We start from the raw sequence: 18,030 nt of genomic DNA on the forward strand, positions 1-18,030 counted from the left end.
GCCTGTGGCATGCATTTCTGATTTTGAGTGATTAGATTTTATTATGTTGATAGCGTGAATAACTCTGTATATTACATCTGTTAAAAAAAAACAAAACAAAGCAACCAAAAAAAGACCCCACTGATACATATTTATCCAAGCACAAAGGTTTTGCTGGGGCTGGGGGGAGTGGGAAGCAAAGAGTAGGGGAAAAAGTGTGGGGTTCAAGAAATGGCCATGTATTTTAGAAACAGCAGTAGTCCAATAAAATGTCCAAGTTTGATTTTACAAAGAACTAAAATCTTTCAAATCTGTTCATAATTAATTGTAGTTAAATAGAAGAAAATGGTGATGAGAGAGCAGAAGTATTTTTATTGAAACTGGGTAGGTTATAGCAGTAGCTTTTTTCAAGGCATTGTACAATACAGAAAAGAGATAATTCCTACCCTATTTCATAAGGTGCTTTGTTAGATGTTTTCTTGGTTTGTTTTTTTTTTTTTTTGTATTCCAGGTGAGCTGAGGAACAGTTGTTCATGTGAGATAAATATTTGAGCTAGTATATTTGATTTTGTGCTTTCAAACAAAATCCTACCACATGGATACATTTTTGTTCTTTTTTTCCCCATATCAAAGAATCTGCTAAATGTGTATTAAACCCCAACTGAACAGATATTTTACCCTTTATTTTTTCAGATCCAGGTGCTCACAGGAAATATTCAGTGGCTATTGACAAGGGAGTGGATAGAAATAATTTGAGACTCAGAATTGATTATAATACAAGCTGGAACTAGGTTGAAACACAAGGACATTTTCTATTTATGTTCCCTGATATTATTTTTAATTTGTGCATTATTTCTGTTATTTTCTAATTGTCCATAGTTTTCTCTTTTAAGTTACTTCTAGCACTGGAAATAAACATATAGAAGGAAAAATGGATCCCTTGTTTTGCTCTTCAGAAACTAGCAACTTTCGACCTTTCACCCGTGAGTCCTTGGCAGCAATCGAGAAAAGAATTGCTGAGAAAAAATCCCAGCAAGCCAAAGCTAAAAGGGAGAATGAAGACAAAGAAGTTGACAAAAATAAGCTTACTCCTAAGCTTGATCTGAAAACCTGCAAAAAACTGCCATCTCTGTATGGGGATCTTCCTGTGGAGCTCATTGGGGAACCCCTGGAGGATATTGATTCATACTACAGTGATCACAAGGTTAAAACTTTCAAAAGCATTATTTTATTCAATTTTGTCTTCTGAACGCTTAAGAGATAGTAAAGCCTCTATTCAGGAGCTGGTGGGTTTTGATTCTTCTGTAGACGAAGATATTCTTCAAATATTATTGGTGGGTTTTGGGTCAGGAGTACTAAGGTATGCTGCACATTGTGTAACGAAAAGGTATTTCAAGTTCCAGTCAGCAATTAGGATTAATTGTGAAAACCTGATACACTTGGTAGATACAATTGGATAGGAAATATATTCTGTGATCACTGATACTTTGTTTTCCAGAGCCACTTATATGATGTCTTTGGGGCTGAGCTTACTGTCATATAAACAGTGCCTGTCAAACAGTAAATGACTTACTGCATTTGTTTTGCTGAATTACAAATATTAAACAAATTGGGGGAGACATATGTGAGATATTTCAAGTACTCTGTGTAGCAAACCCACATATTTTCATTATAGTAAATTAATTTCCAGTTATTTTATGTCTCATCAGTTTTGTTTATTGTACCATATTTATATTGCATACTCTCCGTGATATTTCAAAGTGGTTTGTGCTGTAGCCTACAGGACTTTGTAAGGTAGGTACTAGAGAAATCCCTTCTAAATTAGATGTCCATTGTATGATTAAGTAAGGGGTACTTGACCTGAGGAACAGAAGCTTCCATCCAGCCCTATGTTGCTTTCTTTACTTTATACCAGCAAGTTACTGGAATATAATAATTTAATCAGAGAACATGCAGAAAGCTTTTTTCTTCCTGAGATTTCTTTTCTCAATGTAATCAGTAATAGTCTTGATGAAGAGAAACTAAGTCTGATTCAGTTCAAGATGTTTACAGAAAAGGTAACGAACTCTGCTTTTTTAGTTAAGAGATTTCATTTTTACTTCTTGTGGCAAAAATACTTGGAGCTTCGTAGACCTTAAGGTAGCTTAGAGGAAATTTACAGTGCTACTTGGTAATTTAGATGTATTTCAAAACTAAAATTTTTAGTTTAGGACTAGATTCTGGCAGTCGTACACAACGTGTTTTGTAAATAATTTTTTTGTAGCCTATAAAGCTATCCAAGAGTAAGGTACTTTTGACTATGATTAACACCGTTGTTGCAGTCCCCAGATAATATCTTTTGATTACTTTGACCAAGTGAGTATCATCATTTGCTCTTCAAATTCATTCTCATTACTAACTTCTTCCTCACAGGCAATAATGAACTTTTGTCTTTTAACTTTTATTCCTGCTCATGGCAGGGGGTGTTGGAACTAGATGATCTCTAAGATCTGTTCCAACCCAAACCATTCTATGATTCTGTGATTTATGTAGCTGCTGTCTTTCTTTCAAAATGTGGTATCGTCAAACCATAGCTCCAAGTAAGAATACAGGAAAGCATTACTCTTAATTGCAGTTAGATATCGTTCTAGATGCAGATTTGAAAACCTGAACATTTAATTTTGGGGTGAAATTTTGTTTCATTAAAATGTTTGATACTGTATGAATCTTTTTTTTTTTCCTTTACTTTTTTCCCTAGACTTTTATGGTATTAAACAAAAGTAGGATTATTTACCGGTTTACTGCCACATCTGCCTTGTGTATAATTAGTCCTTTTAATCCAGTCAGAAAAGCAGCAATTAAAATTATGATCCATTCATATCCTTTTATTGGTTTCCCTTACTTCAGTTTTAAAATATACTGTAACCTTTTCTGTTGTTCTCTTCCTTTGTTCATATGCATGTAAATGTAAGCTCATATAGCTGTGAGAGAGATTTTTCTAAAGTTATATTGAATGTTGGTTTACAACATTTGAGATATTTGCATAGTGTTGGTATACACTAAAATGCCAAAAAAATCTCAAATCTGCAAACCTGATGTTTAAAAAAAAGTTTAAAAAACCCCACAAAACCCAGTGACATCCTGGGAAGGGTGTGATTTTCAGCCACGCTTTGCCAAAAGAGTCTGATGATATCCCCAAAAATGTGTTCTGCACTCAAGTTTAGAAAGGTCTGAACAGCCACCCATTTTTTTAATCTTTTTTTTTTGCAATAATATGAATGTAGTTTGGAGTATGTAAAAATATGAAGGATCACAGGTGTAAAACCATAGGCTGAATATTTTCTGCTCTTTCTGCCAAACATCTGATTTCACTCAGAATTATATTAATTTGAAGAAATAGGTCCTTTTATGGCAACTTATGGCTGACTTTGAATGTGCATTCATGCTATTAGAAATTGCTAAATTTACTGTTCAGTTTCAAATAAACCCTAAATGTAAGACCTATGTTTGTTAGAAAAACCCAAACACTTTTATTAGGGTAAACTTTTATTATAAGTGAACTTTCATGAAAGCATGTTTTTTCTTATGTATGTTTTCATCACCTGCCACATAAAATGAGAAAGCTTTCTGAACTTGTGGCAGAGCTTAAGTCTCTCCTTTAGGCATGTGTATATGGACTTCCAGTTTCAAGGAAGAGTGGTTCTTGTTAATTAAGCTTTTTCATCTGTTTTTCCTAGGCTTAAAAGCTTAAAACCCTCATTATTATGGGATTGTGGCCCATTTCTCTTTATCTCCTGCTCCTGCCAGGAAGAAATGAAGGTTTCTAAAGTTTCAAATAGCAGTAGACAGCAGAGGACTCAATAATTTTTTTCACTAATGTTCTTCATCTCTTCTGTCATGCATATTATGTCCTGCTCGTGTCCTAACTTCCAAAACTATCTTCACATGCAAATAATTCATTTTTATTTTTAGATCGTTAAGTTTCTCCATCTGAGCAGAATTTTGAGCTGACATCATTTTCTTTGGAAAATACATGAAAAGTCCTGATCATATTTAAAACCAAAGAAATTATTTGAAAACCTGTATGATTTATTATGTGCATATCAGCAACTTTTTTGAACATCATTTTTTTACAGAATAGAACTTTTTCCTTAACTTATTATTCACCTTATTTACTTGCTTTATTATATGTACTGTGGTACTCAATTGTGTTTCCATGACTGTAAAGCTTCCACATGAACTCTACTGGACTGAGTAAGTATTTTGGTTACCATTTTTCACTCTTTCTTGGAATACTAACATGCTGGACTGAAGAATTTAAATAATGTGGTGATTCAGTTCTGGGGATTTAAAATTCTCAGGCAGACCTCTTGGGCAAGATTTGGGATTATTCTTATTGTTATGTCACACAGTCTTCTGTGGAGCTTCAGTGCCTTTTCTTAGAGGCTTACACCATATGCCTTTTTTTCTATGTTACCTAATTTTGTCATCTAATGTAACATAGAAGGTTGCCCCATTTTTCGTTTTAAGGATTAAGCCTTCTAGAGAGACTGTGCAGTAGGATTCTAACTTAATATCTCTCATTCTAAGGCAATAACCTGAATTTCTGCTATGGCTGGCTGATGAAAAAGCTGTAAAGGAATAAATATTAATTCCATTCTTCCTTGCTGTTTACATTAGGAAACAGTTACATTAGGAAGCCACTTAATGTTTTGCTATCTAATTGTACAATATATCAAGTGTAACTTGAGCTTATGTTCCAGAATTAAATCTTGAAAATGTGGCTGGAGCCTCAGAGTTTCTATAATTTTAATTCCTCTAATTTTGGGGTAAGCACAGTGATAATGATAGCTTAATTTTATGTAGGATTTGTCAGAATAAATGTATAGAATGTGCAAACATTATAGGCTAAAAATAAGTCTTTGCTGTTATTGTTCTGCCAAAATGTTGAGGCTTGGTAATTTGCCAACCTGCTTTAGTACATAAACACAGCCATAAAAACATTTCATAAGGAAATGTGAACCATCCTTCATCCAGAAATAGTATCATATACTTATGTGAACATATGTGTTTGTAGATTTACATGGAGATCTTACTAAAATTCAGGAAGGCATCCTCTTATACTCATGCTATTTCTGAAATTAATGTAGCCTGTCTTATTTTACTTCACATTTTCTACCTTCATCTCCATCCAGTGACTAAATAATACAAAAGGTAGGAATGTGCCTGAATTTTTCTCAATCTCATTAATATTTTTATTTCTGCAACTTTAATGTGTACTTTCCTTCTCAGATATATTTTTACTGCATTTTAATATGTACTTTCCTTCTCAGATATATTTTTACTGGCATATATACTTGTGAAATACTGATAAAAGTAGTAGCAGCAGGATTTGTTTGGAATGAATTTACCTTTCTTCGAGATCCATGGAACTGCATGGATTTTGTCACTACTGTCGTAATGTAAGTAGAATTCAGTGTTCTTTTGCACTCGAGGGATAAACACCCAAATAAAATGCTGTTCGATATTGCTGAAGTTCTTTAGAGTGTTTGGCATCCTACCTGCTTAAGGGTTACTGTGGTTGAATTATCCTTTGCATATCTGCAAAGAGAAGAATAGTCTAGGCCTTAAAGCGAGACCTAAATGCAAAGCTCATTTTAGAACTGATTGTTCTCAGTATAGTACATATTTAAATTTTGTAAAGAGGTGATTGCATAGACAGCCAAACCCAAGCATGTGTGTTTATATTCTTAGTTGTAATCTGGATCAGCTGAAACTCATTTGAGAAGGATCCAAAGTGGATCACAAGGGTGTTGAATGACATGGTGATAAATAAAAGGTAAATCCCAAGAATGATTTCCTTAATGCTTAAGGAAAAACACACTGAACTTTGTATACACAATTATGGGTTCTGAAATGGCTTTCACTTGTTGGAAAGATGATGTCGGAATTCAAATAGATGATCTTGTGAAAGCACCTCTCTGGTTTGCAGTCATGGGCAGAAAAGGAAATAGAAAATGAGGACCTTATGGGTAAGAAATAAAGAAAGAAGCAGAACATATAGTTGTTTCTATGTGTGGTCTTGTATTTTTCTCTAGGACAATATGTGATTTTGCTCCTGACATCTCAAAAGAATTAAAAGAAGATACAGAGAAGCTGTATATCTTTTATTCGATACAATAACAAACAAAATAGAGTAGAACTATAATGAAAAAAGAAAATACAGAGGAGGAATACAGTTGAAGTCTGTGGCATAAAGCCAAAAAGAGAATAAGTCATTTTATTTTATTTTATTTTCTCCTACAACAAGAGCTAAAGGCACCAAATGAAGTTGCCATATGGCAGAATAAAAAAGGAGTAGTTTTTCACACTACATTCCTCCTATGGGAGGTTATGGATGGAAAGAACTTAGTTTGATCAGGAAGTCATCTGCACAAAATCCCAGATAAAAACATATTAAGGGTTACTTTTAACACAAATATACTATGTCTTGTTCAGGAAATCCCTGAGCTATAAACTTACTGGAAAAATTAAAACCGGGAATCATCACTGCCTTGATTCTAAACTCCCCTGTAAGAGTCTGTTGTGAGTAATTCTTGAAGACAGATGGAATACTGCTCTGAGCAGTTTTAAATTCATGTCAAAAGCAACTAGCTAGGTGGACAAGAAATGAGGAGGAAGCCAAGTCAGAATTTGCATCTCTAATACAGAATGTTAATCTTGAAAGCAAAATAGTTGTACTTGCAGCGGTGAACAGATTCATTCATATCCAGTCTCAGAGCTTTCAAAGCAAATATGTCATGTAGCATTTCTGAATGATTTTCAGTTGTCATATTCCAACTTATTAGGGGTGTAGAGTCATTTAGATTGGAAGGGACTTTCTATTGATCATATGGTTCAGCTCTGTGCTAAAAGAGTTACTAATTCAGATTAGGCTGCTCAGGATCTCGTGCAGGGAAGTTCTGAGTTTCTGTAAGCATGGAGGTTCAGCAACGTCTCTGAGCTAGCTATTCCAACCACATTGTGTTGGTTTTGTTTTTTTTTTCTCAAATTTCTAATTGAAATGTCGTGTGTAGCAACTGATGTCTGCTGCCTCTCATTCTTTCATGGTGAGCTTTCAAGAGCAGCCTAGATCCATCTTCTCTAAGCCCTTACATTGGACAGCTGCAGCCAGCAATTAGATTCCTGCTCCAGCACATTAGCCTGCTCTTCTTCAGACTCACCAAATCGAATCCAGCCTAATAATTTAACCATCTGATTATCTTACTGCCCTTCTTAGAGCCCTGTTTGGACCTGCTCCACTATGAAAAATGTCTGAAAATGAAAAAGCTGGACACAGATTCATTCTCAGAAATCACTTCCTTCAATGTGTGAACTAGACTTCTCAACATATGAGCTAGACTCATGTTAATCTAGCCCAGCATGTGATAGGGATTCTATTTCACAAAGTGTACTCTGCTCATGCATGTTCCGTTTGTCTTCCATGACCCTAAGTCCTTTTCTGCACAGCTGCTCATTGTCTAGTCTGTCCTGAGCTCCTACTTGCGGTCATGATGACTTGGGGGCAAGGTTTTGTCTTTGGTTTTGCTGACCTTCGTGAGGTTTCTACAGCCCATAACTCCAGTCCGTCAAGTTCATGCTGCAGAGCAGATTTGCTACCCCTTGTATTGACTGCTTTCCCTCCTGGTTAGTATTTGTGAACTTGAAGGCAAACTCTGTTCCATTCTTCAGGATGTTAATGATCCCATGAGGGATGCCAATAGTTACCAGCCACCAGCTGAATTTGGACCCTTCAATCACAGCACATAGATTCATGGATAATATTTCACTTCCACAGATTTATACACTAGACTCAAGGACCTGGGAGGCCTGAGAGCAGACCTCACTAATCAAGGCAATGCTGAGTAGTTTCAACTTTTGAATGTCCTTTGGCACTAGGTTCCCTGCCCCCTTAAACAACAGGCCCAGGGTTTCTTTAGTTAACGTTTTACTGCTGATGTACTTAAAGCAGCCCTTCTTGTTGCCCTTCATATCTCTTGCTAGCTTCAAATTCAGCTGAACACTTTGTCTTTCCTTGTTTCATCCCTGCATGCTTGGCAATGTCTTACTGTCCCTTCCCAGAGCTGTCTCTGCTTCAACCTTCTGCATGCTTCCTTTTTGAATATGAGGTTAGGCAGGAGCTCCCTGTTCAGCCAATCTGGTTTTCTGCCACATCCGCTTGACTTTCTACAGGGTAGAGTGCGACATTCCTGTGCCTTAAAGAAAATACCCTTGAAGATCAGCCTGATGTTCTGGGGGTTGCTTTTCCCTTTGGGAAGTTTCAGATGCCTGGACATGCTGAAATCTGCTGTCCTAAAGCCCAAGATAGTTATTCTGCTGTTCATCTTGCTTATTTCTCTTGGGGTCTTAAATTCCACCATCTCATGGGTTCTGTAGCAAAGGCTGCCATCAACAGTTATACCCCTGACTGTCTTTTCCTTTTTCGTAAATAATAGGTTATGAACTCAGATGTCATCACACACATATATATGGATGTAAGCAAAGTATTAGTATGGGTAATCTGTAAACTATTAAGGAGCTTACACATTGTTAATCATCAGCCACTATCAAGAAGTCCAGCAATTGTATGAACAATTTAATTTTATGTTCTTACTTTCCTACCCATGCTCCTAATTAATTTGTATTCAAGCAGATATAATCACTTTGCACTATAGTATCTCCTTCTGGATTTTTTTTGGAGGGGGGTCCTATCATGCAACAAATAAAAATGTTTGGAACAGTTAACCGAAGTGCAGTTATTCCTTAAGGTACTTCAGAATTATTGAATGTTACAGGCTAGGCAAAGTCATAGTGTTCTGATCTATTGCTGACAAAGTCCATGCTTTGAGTGAGAGGTCAAACTCCTTTCCACTGGTCCTTTCCAACCAATGTTTATCAGATTCTGTTATTGAGAGCTTTTATTTTAAGGAATTATGTTACCAGTTATGATCCTGTCATAAGATGAATCACAATTCATGTCCATTCAGACATGAAAGACACCTTATAAAATATATTATGTAATATAAAGCCTGCTTAAGTGCTGTATTGGATATGCTACTTTTTATTTTCTGATATTTTCAAATTGTTGAAATTATTAAATTGAAACTAATTTCAATACTCAAGTACCTAGCTGACCGTTAAATAGAAAGAGAGCCATGTGGTGCAGAATTAACATACTGTAAACCTAGCTTTTCTCAACACCCTTCTCCTAAAGTATGTATTGTATAGTTTTGAGGTAGCTGCAACATATATTTTCATGCGGTGTTCTAAATCAGATTAGCCTCTGACAGTTATGACAGTGAAGATTTTATATTTATTTGACATTTGATGGATAATAACTCAAAAATTAAGCATCCAAATCAACATTAAGTAAAACCCTTATTTTTTTTCAGAGGTACTATTCAAAAGTCTTTTTATTTTATATCAGTATCTAAAAATGGACTTAGATTCCTAACTTTATATATCTACCTTAGGACATAGTTGACCTATTTAGTTGCTATACTTTATTCATTACTGTGTGCTCAATATGCATATGCTCTGAAAAGCTAGATCTTTGTCATTCAGTTATATGGTGATTTAATTTTATAGCTATGCTACTGTGGGCAAGGGTTCAGCTCTTCGAACTTTCAGAGTACTGAGGACTTTGAAAGCTATTTCAGTAATACCAGGTAAGGAACAACATGTTTTACTGATTTTCTCTGTGCTTCAGCAGTATGCTAATTCTAATTCCTCTCCTGTTCTTGTCTTCAGTTTTCTGGTCAATTTTTGTGACTGTTAAGGAGATTGCAATGTGTAACTGTTTTGCAGTCTGTAGTAAATTTCAGCAGCACCCCAATAGAATATTTTTTATCATTGTTGTGGTTTAAGCCCAGCTGGTAACCCAGTACCTGCAGCTGCTCACTCACCCCGTGCAGACCTTAATGTGTAGAAAGTGCCTCCACTTGTCTCTTGAGGCAAAGGTGCGTAATGTACAGGGCTGCATGCGGTGCGCACTGGTGGAGGTCCTCCTGCAGCAGGGACTGATCTGCAGGACGCTGTCAGTAGTTAAAAGATGTCAGGGAAGCTGACAGGGAGCTGGACTGCTTGCTCCAGGCCCAAACTGCTCATGGGCCAGGAGCATCACTCACCCTGTTGTCATCATCTATATTACCCTTACAATTTCTATGTAATTGTAAAGATATTTTTTATTTTTCTATTGTAATAAGAATTAAACATAAGAAATGTTTAATTTTTAATATTAATACCACCGATCAGTACTTTTTGTTTCATATTCAGTATGGAGAAGAGAGATTAAATGTAATTTTACTTTTTTTCTTACCAAAGACTACTAGAAAAATCATGGCTATCACTCCCTGGCTATGTCATAGTTCAAATTCAGTTATTCTGCCAGAATATTGGTCTCCAGTTTGTATGTAACCCATTTTCACAGAATTACAGAATGGTTGAGATTGGAAGGGGCCTCTGGACGTCGTCTGGTCCAGCCCGTCTTCTCAAGCAGAACCATCTAGAGTTGGTTGACCAGGACTATGTCCAGACAGCTTTTGAGTATCGTTGAGGATGGAGACTCGCCAATGTCCCTGGGCAACCTGTGAAAGTGCTCAGTCACCCTCACAGTGAAAATGTGTTTCCTGATGTTCAGAGGGAACCGCCTGTGTTTCAGTTTGTGCACATGGTTTACAGACTTGTCACTGGGCACCACAGAAAAGAGCCTGGCTCCATTCTTTTTGCATTCTCCCGTCAGATATTTATACACAGTGAGATCCTCCCTGATCCTTCCTTTCTGAAGGCTGAACAGTCCCAGATCTCTTAGCCTTTCCTCACAGGAAAGGTGTTCCAGTCCTTGTCATCTTTGTGACCCTTTAGAGGGCTCTTGCCAGTGTGCCCATGTCTGTCTGATACTGGAGAGTTCAGAGCTCGACCCAGTACGCCAGATGTGACCTCTCCAGTGCTGAGTAGAGGCAAATGATCACCTCCTTTGACGTGCTGGCCATGCTTTGCTTAATGCAGCCCAGGATACCATTCAAGTTTGTTGCAAGAGATCATTGCTGTGTCATGTTCAGCTTGTGCCCATCAGAACCCCAGGTCTTTTTCTGCCACGCTGCTTTCCAGCTGGGTGTTCCCCAGCATACATTCTTTTCTCAGTGTCACAGATGCTCTTTTGGTTTTGAACTGGTGATATCTCTAAGGCATTAACTTCAAAGGCAAAGTTCCATGAGGTCAGCAGAAGCTATCCTTTATTGTAATGTATATTTGGCACAATGTGAAGTACTTGTTGAATGTTAATCAAGCACAGAAATCTGTCCATATTCATTAACATTCTAAAAGAGTTTGCTTAGATGCCATCTTAATTTAGAATTTTCAAGTTAGCAAAATTAGTGTTGGAAGGAAAAGCCAGATAAGATATGATTAGGAATTTTAAGTAAAAACACATTAATCATTCCTATGATTTATTTTACCTCATTTAATATTCTGAAGTTACAAAACCACAACATACTTGCAACTGTTGTATATTACCATATGGGAACACTACTGCGTTCCTCTTCTCATTTTACATATTGTTGAATCTTACTTTTCTAGGTCTGAAAGTCATCGTAAATTCACTTATTGAATCTGTTAAGAGACTTACAGATGTGTTGATCTTCACTGTTTTTTGCTTGAGTGTATTTGCTCTAATAGGCCTTCAGCTTTTTATGGGCAATTTAACATCCAAATGTGTCCTCAAGAATACTACTTACAATGACACATTATGTAAGGATGCTAAGATCTATGTACCAGATACTGAAGGTAAATTTTATTCTTTTCCCTCATTTCATAATGTGTGTATTTTGTTATATATGTCTTAGGGTTTTTTTAACAGATGTTAAAATATAGTTGCACATATTTCTCACTAGAAGGTATGTCCTTCCGTTTGCACAAGTAGTAATAGGAAGTCTCTGGGGCAACTGAATGTGAGATTAGTGGATCCTGGATTTGGAGAAAGATTAGCAGTTTGTAGGATAGAAGAGACTGAGTTTTCTATAAGCATTTACTTCTTCACCTATGCACATTGTATGGGGATCCTAATTTGAGGGGTACTGTACAGAGACTGTTTCAACTACTTAATTATATTGTTCAGGGATTTTGCCTGCTTCTGACAGGTGTTTTTATTTTTACCAGAAATCAAATAAAATCTTACCTTGTGAGCTGTTCACAATTATTATTTTTTTTTTTAATTGCCATAGGGACAGATCTGTTTAGAAACAACCCTATGTGCCCTTTGTTGTGAAAGGAGCCTTTCACAGAGATTTGGTCCAGCAAGGTTTTTTTCTTTTAAAGTGCAACAATGTATGGTTTACTGCCAGAGTGCTGTAAGAACTGACAACTGCTGATTTTTTGATTCCTTGATTTATTAATTAATTAATGAATTTATTTTTATTAGATGTCTGCGCTAGAATGAATAAATCTTCTGAAATATTGCTCTGTGGGTTCAGTTCACAGCCTGAGTAAGTGAACAAAACAGTTTTAGTATACTTCCTTATTTTTTTCCTCCAGGTATATTTTCTGGCGTAAAGGAATGGTGATGAAGAGGGTGCATGTCTGTGTGTTATTAAATTAAAGCTCAGATATTTACATCAGAAAAAGAATGAAATATCATGCTAGGATGCAAACAACTATTTATGTACTTGTTCCTAACCACTGGTAGTATCATAGTAATGTAGAATTATATGCATGAGTAGGAAAAAAGATAGTAAAGACTTGTGAAATATGAATAAACTCTCCTCCTCTTGGTGAATTATTTTTTAAATATCCATTTTTTCCCCTCTTTATTTGTTTGAATGTAACCTACATTGGTGGAGGATTTCTGTCTAGTCAGAAACTAGGCAGAACTAGACTTTGTCTAGCCAGTTTGATTGGACAAATGACTTTCTAGGATTGTCTGATATAAATTGCCTTTCTAGCAGAATTATACTGGGGAATAATGAAACAGACTTTCAGATAAACTGACCCAATATATATTTGATGTTGTATACTGGGTGCTTTCAGGTACAATCTAACACTGCAAGTGAATACTGTTTAACGTTTCTTTTGTTGCTAGGAATGAGTGTCCCCAAAACTATACCTGTAAGAAGATTGGGAAGAATCCTGACTTTGGTTATACAAGTTTTGATCATTTTGGCTGGGCTTTCCTTTCTTTGTTCCGTCTTATGACACAGGATTACTGGGAACGTCTCTACAGACAAGTAGGTACTTTTGTTACCTGCTATAATGACTTTAGACATGCAGTTTAGAATGTTATGTCCACTAGAAAATTCTGCACCTGTCTCAACATTACTGATACCAAATGTCTTCTAAAATCAATGTAAATATTAAAGAATTAACTTCAAGTGACTAAGTTGCTACACCTTCTGTGAGTGACATTGGATGGGAGCAATCCTGCTGTGTATGCTCTTTGGAGAGCACACTTGGGTCAATGATTAATAGTTAAATATTAATATGAAACCGCCATAGGATTTGGGTATATAGTGGATTTGGCTAGTGAGCTCACTGCTGCTGCAGGGTAGATGAGGACTTGTTACACACACTGTTTCTCTTCCTTTGAAGTCGTGACTCCTCACAAAAGCCTTTTGGCTCAACATATACACCGATTTCAAAAAATTTTTGACAATTGATACCAGAAAAAAAAAAAGGAGCCTTTATGTTTTGATTCAGAGAGCTGAATTTAACTTTCATGTTCCACTTTTTGGTAAAAATGGTACAAAAATTGCGTGTAGAGAGCTCTCTGGGTCCCTTACATCTATGCAGGGCCTTTGCTAGAAAGGTATTATCCTCTGCCTTGTTTTGTAACTTTCATATGGTCCACCTTATTTACAGCAGCCTTTACAAATTGAGAAAATGTAACAGTAAGCAATCAGTCTAAATACTGCCTCTGATTCTCTCATCACAACATCTTTCATGATTGTTTAGATGATCTTAACTTTCATCTGTATTACTGAGTTTTATTAATTTCTCTGGTAGCCACCTGTGTATCTCTTTACAGCTGAAATTGTCTTCTCTTAAGTTAAACTCTGATGATCATTTGCCCAATTTGCTGTGAGATATTAAATTTAATTTTAAGAATGTATTTTGTAAATTATTCTCTGCAATGACATCATTATGGACATTTGATGGTCTGTTAAGAAAGAGAAAACATTGTGTGATCACAGAGACATTTTTAAGAGCTGAAATTTAATCACTTGGAGGCCAGGGGAACTCCTGACTAGATGTATTTCTACACCTCCTATTTAACTTAGACCAGAGGTATATCCTACTGTTTTTTTAATGAAAACAGTGCAGTATGTTGAGCCTTTGTGTTTTATAGGAAAATAAATTGTTTAAAGTTAGTTAGAAATCCTATTTTAAAAGTTAGTTTGTATAGAAATTATTATAACCTTTATTTATTATAACCTTTTCCTCACAGACTATCCGTACATCTGGAAAGAGCTACGTTTTATTTTTTATGGCAGTCATCTTTTTGTGCTCATTTTATCTCTTCAATCTGATCTTGGCTGTGGTAACTTTGGCATATAAAGAGCAAAATGAAGCTCTAGAGGAAAAGGAAAAAATACTTCATGATGCCTATCAAATTCTAAAGGAAGAACAGGTTTGTAAATTATTACAGATAATATATATATAATATATGGTTCCTTTTGTTTTCTTCTGTTTGTGAATTATGGAAATAAGAGTTTTAATTAAGCATCTGCTTTTTGAAATATTTTCTTACACTTTGTCTTTCTGTCGTTTTATAAATGCATGTGTGTGTCTATACATACAAATATATATAAATATATATATAAATATATATAAGCATTTCTGCATTACAAACTAACAGAATAAGTCCAAGTTCAATCATATTAAGTTTTAGGATTGGGAGACCTGATATTACACAGGACTGGCTTGATGGCAAGTATATAGCTTTCATGGAAATGCACAGGTGCCTGTGCTCTGTGGTTTACCCCATTCTCGTACACTGCTACTATTGCTGTGTACAAAAAAATCCTTTCTCTGAATATTCCTTCTTGCTATTACCGTGTAGTTTGATGAAGGAAGTACAAGTGTGTAAACTGAAAGTTGGGGCTTTTCAGCCTGGAGAAGAGCAGGCTGCATGGAGACCTCATAGTGGCCTTCCAGTACCTGAAGGGGGCCTATAGGGATGCTGGGGAGGTACTCTTCCTTAGGGACTGTAGTAACAGGACAAGGGGTAACGGGTTAAAACTTAAACAAGGGAAGTTTAGATTGGATATAAGGAGGAAATTCTTTCCTGTTAGGGTAGTGAGGCACTGGAATGGGTTTCCCAGGGAGGTTGTGAATGCTCCATCCCTGGCAGTGCTCAAGACCAGGTTGGACAAAGCCTTGGGTGAAGTGGTTTAGTGTGAGGTGTCCATGCCCATGGCAGGGGGTTGGAACTAGATGATCTTAAGGTCCTTTCCAACCCTAACTGTTCTATGATTCTGTATAAGAAAAATTGTCATTTCTACAGTTCCTTGATATTGGAAGTTCTGATGCTGGTAGATTTCAGGACTGATTAAAAAATGTAGGCTTTCTGAGAGCCACTTGATTGGCTATTTAAGGCATGTCGTGCCTTTTTTTGAGTGACTGTATGCAGAAGGCTTACCATTTGACAAGAGTAGTCATAGTCTTTGTCCAGGCTAATGCCATTAGTTCCATATTAATATAGATGGACATCCAGAGATTGTGTTTTCTTTGCTGTTGGTTTGGAGACCTCATAGACACACATCAAATTTCTGTAGTATTTCCTCTTGGCACAATATTGCCTAGATTCATTCATTCCTTGCCTCTATAGGAGCAGGTGTCACTTTGTTGTTATTTCTGAGAAATTATTTTATTTCTAAGAAATGAAGCTCTGAGGTGAGGCAATAAGATAGACTGAAAATTATTGGTAGGACATTTTATCTTCTAACTTTTTATAAAAGATACCTCTGATTTACTGACAGAAAAGTCAGACTTGTAAAAGGACATTCAAACATTCTCTAACAATTATCCAGTTTCATCATTAAGGTGAATTGCATCACCAGTTTGCCAAATCCCTCCTCTCTAGCTGTTGACAGGCCTGTAATGTTTCTCTGTCCAAAATTCCAGCTTGCCAAGCTTTACTTATTCTTCCACCTATTCTTCATTCAACGGGATTAGTAGTTCAGAAAGGTTTAATGCTTTAGGATTTTGTTTAAGCCCTTAGTCTTCTGTTGTCTTTGGGCTCAAGGTCCTTTCCAAAGCAGGAAAAGGAGAGTAAAAGGATACAGCAGAGTATCCTGTAATTCAGATACAAATGCAATATCTAAAGTGGCAAAGACAGACTTTAATTACAGTAGCTGGTAAGTAACACTGTTTTATCTTTCAGTATTGTAAATAGCATTTTGTACTCTTATCTTTTTATAGTAGTTTAATATTTTAAAAGTAGGAATTGTTGGTGCAGAGCATGCAGATAACATAATAATTAAATTGTATATCATCCTAATCCATGCATTGGCATTTGCCCTGTATTATTAGACAGATCTTTTGCTGATTCTTTTACAGATGTTGGCTGTCGGAGAAGGTAATAGGGCCCTACATGTTGAATCCAAAATGTCAGCTGCTGAGTTGAAAAATTCAGAAGAAAAAGAAGTGAAGAAAGAAAAACCTATTTTAAGCAAAAGTTCAATTTTAAGTGATCATGACAAAGATGGACATATGTTTCAGTCACAGCCTGTTCACTGCCACAAGAAGCTTGTAAGTATTTGAAACAGAAGATAGGTTCATTAGACTTAGATGTGGTATGACAAGTAGATGAGAAGAAAATCTTCCTTTATTTGCAATCTTTTCCTTCATTTTTTTTTTTTCTTAAACACACACCTCCTCCCACCCCTCTCTCTTTCATGCATTGGATTAACTTGTGTTTTAAAGCAATCTGAAAGCTAGATTTCTGGGACCAGAGAGAGACAGAACTAAATGGACTTGAAAGGGAAGTTTGAAGTGGTTGTCAGTAGCATAGTTAAGACACAGTGTAGACCTCAGCACATAGAGCTGTGGAAAGATCTGTCACCATCTCTATTGTGCTGCATAAATAAACACACAAAATCCTGTAAGTTTTAGAATTTCCCTAATGGCCTAATCTTTCTTTTTTTTTTTTTTGTACACACACCTAGTTCTCTGGCCTAAATATTCTGGGTTGTATTTAGTTCAGTATGAAGATATCTAATGTTAGGGGCATAATTCACTTTTGTAACAATAAGAATCTAGTGACATTTTTAGATGTTCTTGGAAATCTTGGATATTCTGGTATCTTTGGTGTCTGTGGCACATCTTCCAGCACTGTGTGAATATCTCAAATACATTATGTCATCTTAAATGTTACTAAATTTCTAGATTTAGGCAACTGAATTGTGCTCCAGGTTTTTGTTTGCAGGTGTCTACATGTTATTTACATTCTAAACTCCCAGAGTTGACTATAGATTTGAATTTTTGGGTCACAAATTAATCCCTAGTGACATTTGATGTTTTCTAGAGTGTCTTACTTGGCGTCCACCTGCTCTACAGAAGGGTACAGACATGATGTGTCATGTCTGCTTGGTCTGAGACTGTGGATGTCTCAGATATCAAATGTCTAAACAGGCAGTCTCAAATGGCTTCATACACTTAGATTTAAATGAATCAAACATATATATATAAAACATCAATTATAATAAAGCAGATTTTAGCACATGAACAAATTAAACGTGGATGCCTGAATATTAGGCTGAAACCTACACGTGCTATTTCACATCTTGATTACAGCTGTGACTTCTGGCTTCCATGCTCATCACTCCTTTTTAAATCCATTAAGAAACTGCTTTTAAGAGTTGAAATTGTTACTTTTCCTAATCTTGAGGTTTTTTTTACAGTACCGTTGACACTGGCAAGATGCCGTATATCTCGTGGACAGTCCTTACTATCACGTTACCAAGACCCCAGCAGTACTTATATAATGGCATTATTATAGTTGGTAAATATTTTCAGAAGGAAACAACTTCTTGAAAAATA

General features: G+C 36.1%; 1 protein-coding gene across 1 annotated transcript in view; it reads left to right on the plus strand.

Annotated features, from left to right (window-relative positions):
- The first annotated feature begins 868 nt into the window (after window positions 1-868).
- LOC130593272 (sodium channel protein type 5 subunit alpha-like) overlaps window positions 869-18,030 on the plus strand; it is a 41,028-nt gene continuing 23,866 nt past the window's right edge. The window contains exons 1-10 of the mRNA XM_057398299.1: window positions 869-1,183; window positions 2,717-2,835; window positions 4,126-4,212; window positions 5,292-5,420; window positions 9,586-9,665; window positions 11,575-11,781; window positions 12,416-12,479; window positions 13,073-13,217; window positions 14,435-14,617; window positions 16,549-16,740. Coding sequence (XP_057254282.1) covers window positions 911-1,183; window positions 2,717-2,835; window positions 4,126-4,212; window positions 5,292-5,420; window positions 9,586-9,665; window positions 11,575-11,781; window positions 12,416-12,479; window positions 13,073-13,217; window positions 14,435-14,617; window positions 16,549-16,740 — 1,479 coding nt within the window. The 5' untranslated portion in view covers window positions 869-910. The remainder of the gene's footprint in view (window positions 1,184-2,716; window positions 2,836-4,125; window positions 4,213-5,291; window positions 5,421-9,585; window positions 9,666-11,574; window positions 11,782-12,415; window positions 12,480-13,072; window positions 13,218-14,434; window positions 14,618-16,548; window positions 16,741-18,030) is intronic.

The sequence above is a fragment of the Pezoporus wallicus genome, unplaced genomic scaffold (assembly GCF_028554395.1).
Source record: "Pezoporus wallicus isolate ANWC-B61680 ecotype Strahan unplaced genomic scaffold, APGP_CSIRO_Pwel_v1 contig_7237, whole genome shotgun sequence".
Taxonomy (NCBI): Eukaryota; Metazoa; Chordata; class Aves; order Psittaciformes; family Psittacidae; genus Pezoporus; species Pezoporus wallicus.